Source organism: Carex rostrata, chromosome 28, assembly GCF_964058835.1.
Source record: "Carex rostrata chromosome 28, lpCarRost1.2, whole genome shotgun sequence".
In the NCBI taxonomy this organism is placed as follows: domain Eukaryota; kingdom Viridiplantae; phylum Streptophyta; class Magnoliopsida; order Poales; family Cyperaceae; genus Carex; species Carex rostrata.
In genome coordinates, this window is record NC_135945.1 from 6033359 (window position 1) to 6050420 (window position 17062).

The following is a 17062-nucleotide window of genomic DNA, read 5'->3' on the forward strand; positions in this document are numbered from 1 at the left end:
CAGGCTGTCAGACCCAGTGGATTTGGGGTGTGACACATAGTTCATACCAGTAAAAGGAAGCCATGTGAATTTTGTCCCGCGAGAAAAAATTAATGTATAAACTACCGATATAACTAAGGCTGCTAAAAAATAATTTAGTTCGTGATTCGATTCGGGTTCGATTCGAAAAATGTGTAGTTCGCAATTAATTCGATTCGAAATGGGTTCGGTTCGAAACGAATCAAACCAGGTTCGGTTCAAAATTAATTCAAACCAAACTCAAACCTAAGGTAAATTCGGTTCGGTTCGGTTCGTTGCCACCCCTAGAGTAAAGTATGAAAATTTTATTTTTTAATGATAAAAATAGAGTATGATTGTATGAGTAAGACAAATTTCATAAGATTATAAAATATATACTTTCATCCGATCCGATCTGTACGTAATCATTAGATAATGTATTTCATATATATCAAAAATATTATATTATTATGTTATTCGTTTTGTTATTGCGTTATCATAATGGATACAAATGAAAATAAAGTATGAATAAGTTAATAAATAAATAATAAGTATGTATAATTTGTTTTTAATATAAATATCAATATGAATATAAAAATACTTTCATCTAATGTGAAACCGTAAGCATCGACAATTCAATTTGATATCAAAGCCTAGTAAGGACCCGCCTACGGGCTTTCAACCAACAAAAAAAAGCCCAGTAAGGACCAAGGATACGACTGCCTACTGACTGGAGCGTCTCTATGACTATTAACTTTGAGCAGCCAACTCAGGTCAAAATTGGTCAAAACCCTTTCACCCCTACAGACACAGTAGCGAGACTAATGAAGCTCTTTCCCTTTCTGAGGAGACTCCCTCGCCTCCGTCCATCTCTTAATCTCACCTCCTCCTTTTATCGCCTTCTCTCCACCGCTGCTACTACTCGATCGCCACCTCCAAATCCCCACTTCGTTGCAGTAGACTACCTCATCCAATCGTACGGCTTTCCTTCCGATAGAGCTCTGCGGGCATCCAAGCGGATCCAGCACCTCAAATCCCCTGATAAGCCCGATGCGGTGCTTCACTTCCTGAGACAGATTGGTATAAGCGAATCCGACATAAGGACTGCTGTGTCTCGGAACCCTCTTCTCCTTCGCTCCCATGTGGAGAAGAACTGGAGACCTAATGTGGCCAAGCTACAAGAAATCGGCTTATCCATTGAAAGCATCTCTGGTATCATTTCCCGAAGCCCTAATCTGTTTTGTTTCAATATTGTGCCAAAGATTGACTTCTGGATGCAGGCTCTTGGCCAGTTAGAAAATATGTCTGTGCTCCTCAAAAAAGGGGCAACATTGATTAATTGTAGCTTGGAAAAAGTTATTGTGCCTAACCTAGCGTTCCTTCAAAAACAATGTGGTTTATCTGTTCGTCAAATTGTTCAATTGATTAAGTTGGCACCTAGACTGATCTCATCAAAGCCAGAAACTATAAAGATAAAAGCTAAGAGTGCTGAGGAATTGGGGATCAGCTGTTCATCACAAATGTTTGTGTTTGCATTAATTACTGTTGCTAATGTGAATAAAAGCACTCTAAATTCAAGGATAAGTTACTTGAAAAGTATGGGGCTTTCACAGGAGGATATCGCCCGTGTGATTGGTAAAACTCCTAACGTGTTGCAATTATCGGAGGAGTTGTTGAGCCGCAAAATAGAGCTCCTGAAAAGTATGGGGCTTTCACAGGAGGATGTCACGTGTGTGATCGGTAAATTTCCTACAGTGTTGCATTTATCGGAGGAGTTGTTGGGCCACAAAATGGAGTTCCTGATGAATGAATTGGGTTGTGGTAAGATTGATGTGGTGTGCAACCCAGCTCTGCTTGGATACCACATGCAGAAGCGGCTTATTCCCAGGAGCATTGTTCGAAAGATGTTGATGTCAAAAGGACATCCAATGGCAAGTAAAGCTTTTGTTTCTTTTATGCAGCCAAGTGAGAAGGATTTTCTGGAGAAGTTTGTTCTGCCATTTGAGCATGATATTCCTGGGCTCGGCCAAGCATATGCAAATGCTTGTGCTGGTAAAACTGGGGCTAATAAGTAGTTCTGGAGTATCTAAAATTGAATCTTTTGTAGGTTATGATACTGCATTTTAGATTCTATAATGTTAGGGTTTTTTTTTTTTTCGTTTTTAGTTTTTTGTCAGCTCTGTGTTATAATGATATGTGAAATTGTGCTTGATTGTGGAGCTCTAATTCTTGTTTTCTGGATTTATCATACTAGTCTTCATTAGGCACAAATCCTCTTTAAATTGCAATTGTGAATTGTCTTCATGGTTTCTTAATCATGTTGTGGGATTAGGATCATAGAACTATTTGGTATTATTCATGAAAGATTACATAGATCAAGTAATTACAACTGAAATATCTTTGCTCTACCTACTTTAATCAATCCATATGGGTTCATAGGTAATATCTTGCAAAATTTATGGCTACTGCTAGGTTGGGTCAAGTCAGACACTGATAAGTTTGGTAAGACCTGACCCAACTAGTAATATAGTTGTCTAACTATTTGACAAAAGAATTCCACAAACCTACAGTCAGATACAGTGGATTTTGACTTAAGGGGTTTCTGGTATCGATCTGACGGGGGACTCTTAGAAATTTTTTCGCCTAAGATGATGAAACGTTTGGTTTTCCTGTTTCTGGTAACTCCAGAATGGGTGATAGTATGCCACTGAATTTTAAAAAAATTTAAATAAATAAAAAAAAAAAAAAATAAGACGAAGACGAAGACTGTAACCATGTCTTGGTCCATACCATTCGGTCTTTCTGGTTTTTTATAAGGATTACCAGTTTACCTCACAACATGTTGAAATAGGCCATGTTTGAGGGGCCTCGTTGTAATTGTAACTAATTTCCATTTATAGCAACAATGACAGCCACTGTCATTTATTTCAAAAAAGACAACGGCTAGCTTTAATTTCAAAATTCTCCCTTTTTACTCTTTCCTAATAAATGTTAACAGTATCTCGCATATATATATATATATATATATATATGGGCTACAGTGAGTTGCAAAGTAAAGCGACTATTTTACTTTATGCTCATATTTTGCGATTTTAAAGTTCAAAACGTCGATCCGAACCGTTCATCTTGTTCTCCATATTGAAATGTGCTTAGAGACCAAATTTTACATTTTTTTGAATTTGTTTACTATTTATTAAGCAATTTTGAAAGTCACTGATCTGATGGTTCAGAAAATTTTACTGTTTTTTACTGCTAACAACAAAACAACAATTTTAAAAAATGCTTAATAAATAGTACAAAAATTCCAAAAAATGTAAAATTTGGTCTCCAAGCACATTTCAATATGGATTAAACATCTAACGGTTCGGATCGATTGTTTGGACATTCAAAATAAAAATACGGTGTGAAGTAGTAACGCGTTTTACTTCGCAACTCACCGTAGCCCATCTCATATATATATATATGGCTGTGGCTAAATTGCTGCTGGCAGCAGTTCTGCCCAGGTGCTGCCGGGGCTATTTTTAGCCGTGTGATGTCCAAATAACAAATCCAAACCGTTAGATGTTTAATCTATATTATAATCTACTTGGAGATCAAATTTTACATTTTTTGGAATTTTTTTTACTATTTATTAAGCTGGTTTGAAAACCGCTGATTTCAATGCTGCAGAAAATTACTGAAATCAGCGGTTTTCAAACCAGCTTAATAAATAGTAAAAAAATTCCAAAAAATGTAAAATTTGGTCTCCAAGTAGATTATAATATAGATTAAACATCTAACGGTTTGGATTTGTTGTTTGGACATCACACGGCTAAAAATAGCCCCGGCAGAACCTGGGCAGAACTGCTGCCAGCAGCAATTTAGACAGACCCTATATATATATATATATATATGAGGAGGGATCAAGTTACAACAAGTTACAACAAGTATTTTCTACATTTTCAAAGTCTAAATCATTGATCCAAACCGTTAGATATGATCTCTACAATAAAATGTGCTTGGAGACCAAATTTTACATTTTTTGGAATTTTTTTACTATTTATTAAGATGGGTACAAAATTCAATGGTCTGAATTTGACTAGTTTTTATACCCATCTTAATAAATAGTAAAAAAAATTCCAAAAAAATGTAAAATTTGGTCTCCAAGCACATTTTATTGTAGAGATCACATCTAACGGTTTGGATCGACGATTTGGACTTTGAAAATGTAGAAAATGCTTGTTGTAACTCAAAAATTGTTGTAACTCGATCCCTCCTCTATATATATATAGGGTCTGTCTAAATTGCTGCTGGCAGCATTTCAGCAGAGGTGTTGCCGGGGCTATATTTAGCCGTGTGATGTCCAAACAACAAATCCAAACCGTTAGATGTTTAATCTATATTATAATCTACTTGGAGACCAAATTTTACATTTTTTGGAATTTTTTTACTATATATTAAGGTGATTTGAAAACCGCTGATTTCAGTAAATTTCTGCAGCATTGAAATCAGCGGTTTTCAAACCAGCTTAATATATAGTAAAAAAATTTCAAAAAATGTAAAATTTGGTCTCCAAGTAGATTATAATATAGATTAAACATCTAACGGTTTGGATTTATTCTTTGGACATCACAAAATAAAAAAACAGCGGCAACACTGTAGGCAGCAAATTAGCCACAGCATATATATACAAATAATACATATTTGTTGATTAAGAATATAGATAAAAGCTATTAGCTATTAATTAATAAATATAAAATTATCAATGATAATTATTTTATTTGTATATATAACTATGTAATTTTTTTTTATTAGATTCATTCATGCAACATTTTATATAATATTTTTATTTATTAATTTATCATAAAATTGATTTATATAACATTTTTTTTCTAATTGATAATTTATGAAAAAATCATTTATACAATATTTTATGTTATTTTAGTTAATTCATATATATTTCAAACTCATGAGATAAAAAATTATAAATTTTTTTGTGATATTATTTATTTGTATATATATTATTATTATTTCATTATTTGTTTCGTTTTTAGTTATTTTAAATGTGTAAGAGTATAGTATAAATAATTTATTTTTTAATGATAAAAATAGAGTATGATTGTATGAGTAAGACAAATCTTAAATATTATACATATATACTTTCATCCGATCTATACGTAATCATTAGATAATGTACATCATATATAAATATAAAATATTATATTAGAGGAGGGATCCAATATTTCAATTACATCTTTGTTGGTGACACCAAATTACACTTTAGATTGATTTTCAAAGTTTTTAAAGTTTAAATAGTCGATCCAAACCATTCATCATAATGGATATATTAAAATGTGCTTGCAGATCAAATTTTATATTTTTTGAAATTTTGTTACTGTTTATTAAGTATTTAACAAAATTGCTATATTCATACTATTGAATTTTTTACCTATCTTAATAAATAGTAATAATAATTAAAAAATGCAAAATTTAATTTTTAAGCACATTTTAACATATTCATCATGTTGAATGGTTTGGATCGACTGTTTGGACTTCAAAAATATAAAGTGTAATCCGCTGTCACAAAAAAAAGAGTATAATTGAATCTCTCCTCATTATATTATTCAATTATATTATTTGTTTTGTTATTGCGTTATCACAATGGATACAAATAAAAATAAAGTTTGAATGATTTAATAAGTACAAAAAAAATTCTGTAATTTTTTTTTGTTAATTTGAAAATCAGTATGAATATAAAAATACTTTCATCGAATGTCCAACCATAAGCATCAACAATTTGACATCAAAGCCCAGTAAGGACCAAGGATCCGATTGCCGATTGGCTGGAGCGTCTCTATGACTATTAACTTTGAGGGTTAATATCTCACATACCCTTCAAAAGTTCTTTAATATCTTATTTACCCCTCTACTCTTTATTATATCCAATTTGCCACTTAACTTTTACAACTCTTTCCTTTTTACCCATTACAAAATAACTCTGGAAACAACCATGGTTAAATCTCTGGTCGAAATCATAAAAGACAATAATATCCTTCTTACACAGAAGATTCACAGAAGTTGATCCATCTTCTCATTTTATCGAGCTCTCTTATTTTCCATCTTTTTCTCCATAATTTGCGCTCTCCTGATTTTGCTCTATGTCCTCATTTTTCTCCTCTGCTCTCTTGTACTCTTTAACGGTCTCCCTGCTCTCTTCTCCTCTACGCCCTTGTCTTGTTTTCAGGTAAGCTTCCTTGTTGTTCTCTACAACAATCTCTCTTATTCTTGCATCTTTGTACTCTCTTTTTTTTACCTTTGCAGTATTGTTGTTTCTACACCTTTCTACATTTTTTTTTTTGTGGGGAATACAATTTCTCTACAACAAAAAGGGAAATCAATATTGTGGGTATGCTTCAAAGGATTTGATCTGAATTTAAAAGACTTTTTTGGGGATTCTGAATTCTTTGCCTCCAAATCGAAAGATTTCTAACACTTCTTTTCCTCTCAATTATGATAGATTCTACAAGTTGCTTCTATTACTGTCTATGATTCCCGAAGCACACATGAAATTTATGCTCGTTGGACAGGCTGGAAAAGTTCTATATTGGTAAGAATTGCGAGTGGTTTTTCAATTTATTTGGGAATTTGTTTATGTAATTTTCTGACTTATAGGAATAAAAGAGTAAAAGTAAAAAATTTGAGAATAGAAGATGATCATGATGAGTACTTACTGGAACTTTTTGTAATTTGGTGTTACAGTGTTAGGTTATCCTTTTGTAATTTTATTTTGGTGTTATGTTATGCTTTAGTAATTTTGTAAAAGAAGATGATATGCGGTATTATACTGTGATTTTATTTTGGTATGTAATTTTAGTGTGATTTTAGTGTGATTTCATTCTGACCAGTCACTGCTCCAAATGGTCGAATGCCTTGTATGCTAGGAGGAAGATAATGTCAGTACCTTAAGATGCCATATGATTTTATTTGTTTAAAACAAACATCATTTATTCACTTTAACAGAAAAAATAAATACGTTGCTATCATATAGTACATTGAACCTTCCAATTTTAAAATATATAGGCCTAAGTATATATGAAAGTTCGGGTTCATATAATACCAGTAAAAGCCATTATAAGTCGTAATACTGGAAGTGAAGGATATTCGCTATAATTTAACCTTCCAATGTTATGAATGTTCACTATTATTTATTCATGCTCCAGAAAGTCATAATAAGCACTGCCTTCTTTAAAAGTAAATAACCGGTGAAAGATTTCTATAACTAGAACAAGGGTAAAATAGGAAAATATATACTCTGACAATGGATAATTAACTCCATGGGTAAATAGAAAAGAGTTAACAAAGTTAAAGGATATATTAGATATAATAAAGATTTGAAGGGTAAATAGAAAACTGAACAAGTTTTCAGGGGTAAATAAGAAATTAACCCTAACTTTGAAAAGCCAACTCAGGTCAAAATTGGTCAAAACCCTTTCACCCCTAACAAACACAGTAGCGAGACTAATGAACCTCTTTCCCTTTCTGAGGAAACTCCCTCGCCTCCGTTCATCTCTTCCCCTTACTAATCTCACCTCCTCCTTTTATCGCCTTCTCTCCACCGCTGCTACTTCTCGATCGCCACCTCCAAATCCCCACTTCGCAGCAGTAGACTACCTCATCCAATCGTACGGGTTTCCTTACGATGAAGCTCTGCGGGCATCCAAGCGGATCCAGCACCTCAAATCCCCTGATAAGCCCGATGCGGTGCTCCGCTTCCTGAGACAGACTGGTATTAGTGAATCGGACATAAGGACTGCTGTGTCTCGGAACCCTCTTCTCCTTTGCTCCCATGTGGAGATGAACTGGAGACCTAATGTGGCCAAGCTACAAGAAATTGGCTTATCCATTGAAGACATCTCTGGTATTATTTCCCGCAGGCCTAATCTGTTTTGTTTCAATATTGTGCCAAAGATTGACTACTGGATGAGGTTTCTTGGGTCGTTAGAAAATATGTCTGTGCTCCTCAAAAAGCGGCCGGTCATCCTTGATTCTAGCTTGGAAAAGGTTATTGTGCCCAACCTATCGGTCCTTCAAAACCAATGTGGTTTATCTGTTTGCCAAATTGTTCGGTTGATTTAAGTCAGGTTCTAGATTGATTGGATTAAGGCCTGAAGCTATGAAGGTAATGGTTAAGAGAGCTGAGGAATTGGGGGTCAGCTGTTCATCTCAAAAGTTTGTATATGCATTAATTACTGTTAGCTCCCTGAATAAAAGCACTCTAAATTCAAGAGTACATTACTTGGAAAGTATGGGGCTTTCACAGGAGGAGGTCACCTATATGATGAGTAAAGCTCCTATGGTGTTTAAGCTATCAAAGGAGTTGTTGGGACGCAAAATAGAATTCCTGATGAAGGAAGCGGGTTGTGGTAAGATTGATGTGGTCCGAACTCCAATTCTGCTTACATACCACATGGAGAAGCGGTTGATTCCCAGGAGCATTGTTCGAAATATTTTGATGTCAAAAGGACTTACGGTGGCGAATAAAGCTTTTACTTCTTTTATGCAGCCAACTGAGAAGGATTTTCTAGAGAAGTTTGTTCTGCCATTCGAGCATGATATTCCTGGGCTCAGCCAAGCATATAAAGATGCTTATGCTGGTAAAACTGGGGCTAATAAGTAGTTCTAGGGTATCTCAAATTGGCTTTCTTTTAGATTTACATACTGCATCTAAAATTCACTGTGTTAGGTTTTTCAATTTCTTTTTCCATTCTTTACCTTTTTCTTTGGATGTTTTGTCAATGCCATTTTGTAAGGATATATGATAATGTTGCTGCTTGCTGAGATACTTTGTCTTCATTAGATAGGAAATCCCACTTTCAATTGCAACCATATTCATGTTTTCTCAGTGATGTTGTGCCATTAAAACCGTGAAATTATTTCGTATCTCAATATGAATTATTATGTACAATCCTGTCAAACAACCTCACGAGTTTGGTCAGATCTGATCAATTAATACTTCATTTTAAGTGTGTTAAAATAAGATACCCAAATTCCCAATTATCCATAATAAATACTGTAGAATGAATAACTGCTAATATCTGTCAACAAGGACCACAACACATTGCAACTCCTGAGAATAATCGATATTAAAGGTGTCAGTATTAATCATTCTGTAATTAACAGTATTTTGGTACCAATCACGATGGACAGGACGATGTGATTATTAGGATTATTAGAGGATCATTTCAATCAACACATTAGTGAAGAGAAATAAAGCAAATAAAGGACTCACTGTTGTTTTCCTCCGAATCAAGAATGAAGGTCCACCAGTGTAAGCTTTTTATGGTATATTGGTACCAGAGGTTCTACTGGCTACTACAAAGTATACTGTTCTGTGAAACTGAAGCTGAATATTGGCCGTGCATGCCTTATTTTTAATTATTTGCTTTTTTACTTCACGTCTTACAAGGGGGAGTCTTCCAGACTGATCCTGGATCTGTACATGGATAATCTCTCAGGTGATTGTGGGTCTCTCAGGTAAGAGTTTTTGCAAGTTATAATTAGAATAAAGTTATTGTGAATTTTAATATAGAACTTGTATGTAGAAATAATCTTGGCCTCATTTTGACTCTTGTATCTTTTCTCAGCCTCTGTATTCTTTTTTTACCTCAATTGATACTGTTACTTGTTGGTTTAGGTTACCAGCCTGCTATGCAGCATGGACATTTATCGGTCATGCCGAGTCTCTGTGCAACATGATACCAATGTCGATGTCTTAACTGAAATTGAATCGAGAACGATGTTCGTGAAATAACAAATTATTATTACTCATTTATAACCCAATTTAATTTAAGGATAATAAAATTGTACATAAGTCATGCATGACATAACTATATAACGATAAACCCGAACAAATTTATACAAGATTCTTGCTTGACAAATCAAATTTAATAGGGTTCACATTTGACCAAAAAATATGTATAAATTTTGTTAAGTTTTAACTTACATTTGTACAGTTTTAACACTTGACATAGCATATTTGTACATGATTAATGTTTCTAACTAAAGAATTGTTGGATCTCTTGGTAAAGTTTTCTTTGTAAATGATAGAACAGCATTAAAAAGATTATGGTAGGCAGCTAACTCAAAATTTACATTGTTGCTCTTTTTTTTTCTATGCAGGAAGCTTATTATCTGTTTTTCCCATTTTGCTGTGTAAAGACTCCACAAATTATCTTGGATTCTTGGTCAAAACTTTCTCATTTAATTGAGCAGATAAAAAGGTGAATCGAATAGTAAACGTTTAAAGCTATAAAAAAAACGTTTAAAAAATGAATGCACTAAAATTAATTTATTAATTTTCTAATTTTGACCGATTGACTTTATACTAAACTAATTTGAATGTTTAAAAATTTCACATGTAGACACATCACACGTAAAATAAGCAAGTTCTAATAGTTTGGATTCATTATTTGAAACCGATTTAATGAATTTTGAAGTTAAGCTCACCAAACACTTTGGTGAGCTTAAGAACACCCTAGTCGAATCCTGAGTGTACCAGAGTAGAATAATTAATGACATCTGTGTGTGCCCACTCAGTTGCAACCAAAATCAATACTTTCTAAGTTGTTGTTGTTCTTTTTTTTTTTTAGTAAAAAGTGAAAGTCAATCCTTTAACTTTTTATTAGAACAAACAGATCGTGTGCTACATGTTTGTTGGTACGGTAGACTGAAGTATGGACTGTCGAACTGGTAATTGGCCGGTCGGATTTCATATCGAAACTTAAATTTGCAAAAATCCAAATTTTTTATTTGAATATATTTGCTTCAAATCTTCATTTCTTACATTTGCAAACTTGATGGTTAAATTTGAAAAGAAAAATTCAATAACTATCCAATCCATTATTTTATTTTTTGAGTGCTTACCTACTTGAAAAAATAAAAACATGCTCAAGGTTACTGTTTTGTTTAAGCCCTTTTTTTCTTTTCTGAAACCATTCTTAAATCGGAGTACGCAAATGTAAAATACATGAAAGACTAAAATTTGAGCCCAAGGCCCATTTATGTGTTTAGATCAGGGCCCAAGAATAATATTTGAGCTGAAAGCCCATTAATGTGTTTAGATCAGGGCCCATTTCCTTGTCCTTTAGTTCAGTGTAGTTCAGAGCTGACGAATGGAGAGCTCTCAGTCTCATTGCTCTAAAATAAACCCTTTCCCTCTTTCGCTTACCAAGCTGGGACCAATGAGTACAGCGATTCTCTTTCCGAGGAGCCTCCCTCGCCTCCGTCCATCTCTTAATCTCACCTCCTCCTTTTATCGCCCTCTCTCCGCCACTGCTACTACTCAATCGCCACCTCCAAATCCTCACTTCGTTGCAGTAGACTACCTCATTCAATCGTGCGGGCTTCCTTCTGACAAAGCAATTCAAGCATCCAAGCAGATCCAGCACCTCAAATCCCCTGATAAGCCTGATGCAGTGCTCTGCTTCATGAGACAGATCGGTATAAGTGAATCGGACATAAGGACCGCCGTGTCCCGAGAGCCCCGTATCCTTGTCTCCCATGTGGAGAAGAACTGGAGACCTAACGTGGCCAAGCTACAAGAAATCGGCTTATCCATTGAAGACATCTCTGGTATCATTTCCTGTAGCCCTGTTCTGTTTCGATTTAATATTTTGCCAAAGATTGACTTCTGGATGCGGGCTCTTGGATCATTAGAAAATATGTATGTGCTCCTCAGAAGATCGCCGTCACTGCTTAATTCTAGCTTGGAAAAGGTTATTGAGCCCAACCTATTGTTCCTTCAAAAAAAATGTGGTTTATCTGTTCGTCAAATTGTTCAGTTAATTAAATCAGGTTCTCAATTGATCGCATTAAAGCCTGAAGCTATGAAGATAAAAGCAAAGAGAGCTGAGGAATTGTTAGGAGTTAGCTGTTCGTCACAAATGTTTGTGCATGCATTAAGTACTGTTGCCACTGTGAATGAAAGCACTATAATTTCTAGGGTAGATTACTTGAAGAGTCTGGGGCTTTCACAGGAGGAGGTCGCCATTGTGATTAGTAAAGTTCCTACGTCGTTGCAGAGAACGGAGGAGTTGTTGGGCTGCAAAATGGAGTTCCTGATGAAGGAAGCAGGTTGTGGTAAGATTGATGTGGTTCACAATCCAGTTTTGCTCTGTCTGAGCTTGGAAAAGCGGCTCATCCCCAGGAACCTTGTCAGGAAGCTTCTCAAGTCGAGAGAGTTTCCTGTGGAAAATTTATCATTTGCTACTTTTGCAAAGCTGAGTGATGAGAAGTTTGTGAAGAGGTTTGTTCTTCCATATGAGCATGCTATTCCTGGGCTCGGCCAAGCATATGCAAATGCTTGCGCCGGGAACATCAAGGCTATTAAGTAGTTTCGCAGTATCTCAAATTGACTATTTTGTAGGTGTAGATACTGCATTTTAGATTTTCCCATGTTAGGTTTTATTTTATTTTTATGTTTTTTCATTTCGTTTCATTTTTAGTTTGTTGTCAGCTCCATGTTACAATGATTTGTGAAATTGTCTTCATGGTTTTTAATCATGTTGTGGGATTAGGATCTTAAAACTAATTGATATTATTCATGAAAGATTACATAGATCAAGTAATTAGATATGAAATGTCTTTGCTCCTCCTACTGTAATGAATCGATATGGGTTCTTACATGCCAGCTTGGCAGAATTCGGATCCCCTAAAGTAAATTAAATCTTGAGTTAGAATCCAGACAGTCCGATTTATTTTGACACGAATATTAAACATTCCATGTTGGACCGAATTGGCTTGGATTTTGATCTGATGATCCGGATCCAAAAAAGTTTATGTTTCCGTAAATTATATTCTCTATCGAAGTTTGCCCGACCTGGGCAAATTTAAAAAATTCAACCAAACTGGTCAAATCTGTTAGTTTATATGTAATGTTGGATATTTTAAGAAAAAATCGGCATCATGCACTGATATCTATCTGTCATGTGTTAGTAGGAGTATCAATTTGGGGATAATTTGGAGATTTTTAGTAAATTGTGATTGTCATTTTATTTTTAAACAATATGCCCTTAAGCTTTTATTACTAGAACCAGAAACGTGTACAATATTGTTACATGTCACAGTGAGGATTAAAACCTTGAATACACAGCAGAAGAAACACTGTAAGGATAGTAAAACCAATATAGTCTAAAATAATGATTCTAGCCAAGTTTGCAAGAAAGTGGGTCACACCAGAGAAATCTGATTTGGGGAAGTTATAATGGGCATTTACTGGGCCTGTTTTACTAGTTACTTTTAAATGGACTGAGATACTAATTGGGTTAATAGTGGGCCAATTTCTAGAATTTCTCTTTTTGTTGCCAAGTGAGCCGTAAAGTAGGCCTGTAATTTTGTTTGTAAATAACAAAAAGCAAGGTACAACATATATGCATGATAGCACTGCATAGTATAAATAAATATAGGTGCACATGCACTTAGCGCAATCAATGTTTGTAGTAGCTAAGCGCACCAAATACAGCTTGAGTAATAGCTTGAATAAAAGTAATTAAGTAAAAACAAAAAGACGCCGGCAGTGATGGAAATGGTTACCCATGGATTCAGCATAGTATCTACTGGAACTTCTTTAATTTCATGATGTGCATTGACCTTCTTCGACAAAGCGTAAAGGTTTTAATTTGCGGCATAACAACACAACTAATTGATATTTTGAACGATTCTACACATTGCAAAACATCATTTTCATCATTCCTCGTGCTTGGCACGATACCATTCACTCGCAATAGTCTGACATCGATCTTTTTTTTATTGTAATTAACATGCACACCATGCATGCAACATATATAGGCCGTGACGGGTAACCCACAGCGCTTGTACACAGCTGTTCAAATTGTAATAGATTTTCATAGATTTGCATGTTATACTTGAAAAGGTGCAATGGTGCTGATCATAGTAGGAATTATCGGTATCGGGATCGAGATCGGTCCTGGCCGATACCGATATAGGATCAGAGTATCGGCTCAGGATTGGCTCAGGATCGGATTTGTTTTTTTTCTTTATGATTTGCTATGTGAGGATCGGTTCAGAATCGGATCGGACTCTACTTATCCATGAGTAATCATCAAACTTGTTGCATGAATAACTGTTGCATGATACTACCCATACAACAAGTTTAATTGTGTCAGAAATATCAATATTTGTTGCATGGACACTACTTATCCATGCAACAAATATTTTTATCCATACAAAAAACAAGAATTTTAGTAGTGGATCCTAGATACACATTTCAAGATGTTTCTTACAATATTAACAAAACACTAAATTAATTAGTTTATTCATTCAACAATTATTTGAGGTTCAACAAAACATGTCATTAACCATCAAAAAAAATATGTCATTGGTATGATTTCCATTTAACAGTAAAGATAAAATATTAAAAAAAAATATGGCTCGGAAAGTAAATCGATAGATTTTGAAGTTAAATTCCTCAATAGGCTGGATGAACTTAAAAATATCATAGTTCTACTGTTCAAATATAAATGTTATGTATGTATTGACTTGCAAACCAAAAGAGCAGTACCCTTCGTTTAACCTGGCACGAATCTCAAAACGGCCCCATATAGTTTCTATGCATTAGCACCGGATTGAATATTTGATCTGGCTGGAATTAATCTGGGATGTTTGTTTATTATTGCACCCCTTATGTATTTGATGGGACACGCACACCTACCCTTCAATCAAATTAATTAATAAGGATAATAAATGTATGGTTACATTGTGTTTTACTGGAGGTGTACACTCTACCACCAAACAGAGACCAGTAACGAGTTAGATCTAGATTTCAAAAAAGGAAAAAGATCCGAGATACAAGAAGTACTTCAAGCTCTCACATGGAAGAAATTAATAATTCAAGGCAGATCGATCGGAGGTGCATTAATTTTATTTTGTTTAATTCAAGGCATATCTCGAGATCTACTCAATCAATTCATTTGTATAAAGCTATTACTAGCATCAATTTATTTGCTGTTATCAACTTCAGCCTAATTGGCCTTAATCTTACCCCCATTTGTCTTTTGCTTAGTTCCCATTTGTCATTTGCCTTAATCTTAAGAAACAACAAAAACAAGGTTTTGATAAACCATCGATGGTTTATCACTAAAAACTTTGAATTTAGTGACTTACATCAACAATATCGTTGACATCAAGTCACTAAATAACTAGTTGTAATCTCTCTTGAGTAGTAATAATGATGACAGCGATGCGACTGAGAGCATGTTTTATTTAAGAAATAGTCAAAAAATTTATAAAAGATGATCACAAAAGATATATATATAGGGTAAATTTCGTTGAAGATCACTAAACTTTGTTCTTTGTCACGAACTGATCACTAAACTTTTACGTTAGTATTTTGATGAAATTAACATATTATGTTATATTTTGGATGGAATGAGAATATTCCGTTAATATTTAAATGGAAATATGAGGTGACTTGATTAAGACAAATTCAAAAGTTTAGTAGCTATGAAGGAACAAATCAAATTTAAATGACTAATTCATGACGCAAGCTAGACAAAGTTTAGTGACCTGAAGAGAAATTCACCCTACTCAAAATGATATTTTTCCACAAACCAGTGACATTTGGATCCTAAAACCTGACCCACAATTTTGTCAGTAATATCTGAATTCATTTTGTTTGGCCGCATTTTTTTTTGGGAAAATTTCCAACGTACCCATTCAAACTTTCAAAATAGCCAATTTTCCCATGAATACAACACAATATCCAATATCCTCATACAAACTTAACTTTTTTTCTTCTATCCCCATTTATTTATTTTATCTTTTATTAATTATTTTAAAAATTACATTGACCACAATACCCTCTCCTTCTATTCCCCTTCTCTTTTACGGACCCAAAGGCTTCTCAGCTTCTTACTTAGATTCTTAGTCACAATTCTCTCTCTGTTTTTTTTTTTTTTACTGAAAACCCGTAATGTTTCTGTGTCCTGCGGCGATTGAAGTATGGTGTGAAATTTCTGTTAAGCATGGCTATAGAATTCTGTTGCCAGGTCAAACAGTATCAGAGGTTTGGTTCAACTCTTTTGAAGGTACGCAGAGACGTGGAGTCCTAAAAAAAACAAGGGATGATTCTCTTTGTATGTGCTTGTTGGAACATTTGGAAGAGAAAGAACGATGTAGTTTTCTCTAGAAAGACAATAACGTCAAGGATGCTTGCTGATTGGATTGTAGATGAGGACGACTCTGGTTGAAGTTCTGCAATGTGGGCTATCATAGATTGATGGGAACAAACCTTTTATCAGAACTAGATTACCATGCAAATGCAATTGTGGTTACTGAGATGTGTAACTTAATTTTTCTGTTAACCGATGTAATGTTGTTCAACAACTGACTTCGTTTAATATTAATCTTATATATTGGCAGCTGCTGCCGATATTTTCAAAAAATAAAAGAAAGAGAAGAGAAGTGGAGGATATTGTGATCAATATAATTTTTTAAATAATTAAATGAAAGATAAAATAAATGAGTGGGGATATAAGAAAAAAAGTTATGTTTATATGGGGATATTGGATATTATGTTGTATTCATGGAGATATTGGCTATTTTGAAAGTTTGAATGGGTATGCTAGAAATTTTCCCTTTTCTTTTTTGGAGTTTCGATATGGTACTTCACTTTTAGATTTTTCTTCTAATGTTCTTCACCACAATATTTAATGATTTTTTACATCAGAAAATCGTTACATTCATTTGATAAAATGACAAAATTGCCAAAATACAGAACAAATTCTCTTCAAATTGTTCCTATTAACCTTATTACTAAATATACAAAAACAAAGAAAGTAACTAATTTATCTTATAAATACATAATAGTAAATATTGTTTTAAGTATTCATTATTATTTTTAATTTACTTAAGGAGAAAACAGTAGATTTTTTTTTTTTTGGAAGTCTACTTTAAACTGAAGTACTGGATACAAGGCGAATTTGTTTATCAGTTTAGCATATCTTGCGGTGTACTATTGTTTATCAGTTTTACATCTCCTAGTTGTTGGTAACAAGAGATGCATAGCACA

General features: G+C 34.1%; 2 protein-coding genes, 1 long non-coding RNA gene and 1 pseudogene across 3 annotated transcripts in view; 3 read left to right on the forward strand and 1 right to left on the reverse strand.

Annotated features, from left to right (window-relative positions):
- Window positions 1–17062, reverse strand: part of LOC144545615 (uncharacterized) — a 57664-nt gene that overhangs the window by 25693 nt on the left and 14909 nt on the right. The window contains exon 3 of the long non-coding RNA XR_013508567.1: window positions 1587–1796. This is a non-coding gene — a long non-coding RNA (uncharacterized LOC144545615). The remainder of the gene's footprint in view (window positions 1–1586; window positions 1797–17062) is intronic.
- On the forward strand, window positions 740–12515 carry LOC144545608 (uncharacterized). The gene is made up of 2 exons (XM_078294173.1): window positions 740–2071; window positions 12377–12515. Exons 1-2 carry the CDS (start codon window positions 741–743, stop codon window positions 12387–12389), a joined length of 1344 nt encoding a protein of 447 aa, XP_078150299.1. The 5' UTR covers window position 740; the 3' UTR covers window positions 12390–12515.
- Window positions 7471–8737, forward strand: LOC144545612 (uncharacterized; annotated as a pseudogene).
- LOC144545613 (transcription termination factor MTERF8, chloroplastic-like) lies at window positions 11179–12388 on the forward strand. Its single transcript, XM_078294178.1, has one exon. The coding sequence runs from the start codon at window positions 11217–11219 to the stop codon at window positions 12366–12368; it is 1152 nt and encodes a 383-aa protein (XP_078150304.1). The 5' UTR covers window positions 11179–11216; the 3' UTR covers window positions 12369–12388.

Excerpts from the sequence above, each read along its gene's own strand:
- LOC144545608 (XM_078294173.1), top strand. The coding sequence starts at position 741 with ATGACTATTAACTTTGAGCAGCCAACTCAGGTCAAAATTGGTCAAAAC.
- LOC144545613 (XM_078294178.1), top strand. The coding sequence starts at position 11,217 with ATGAGTACAGCGATTCTCTTTCCGAGGAGCCTCCCTCGCCTCCGTCCA.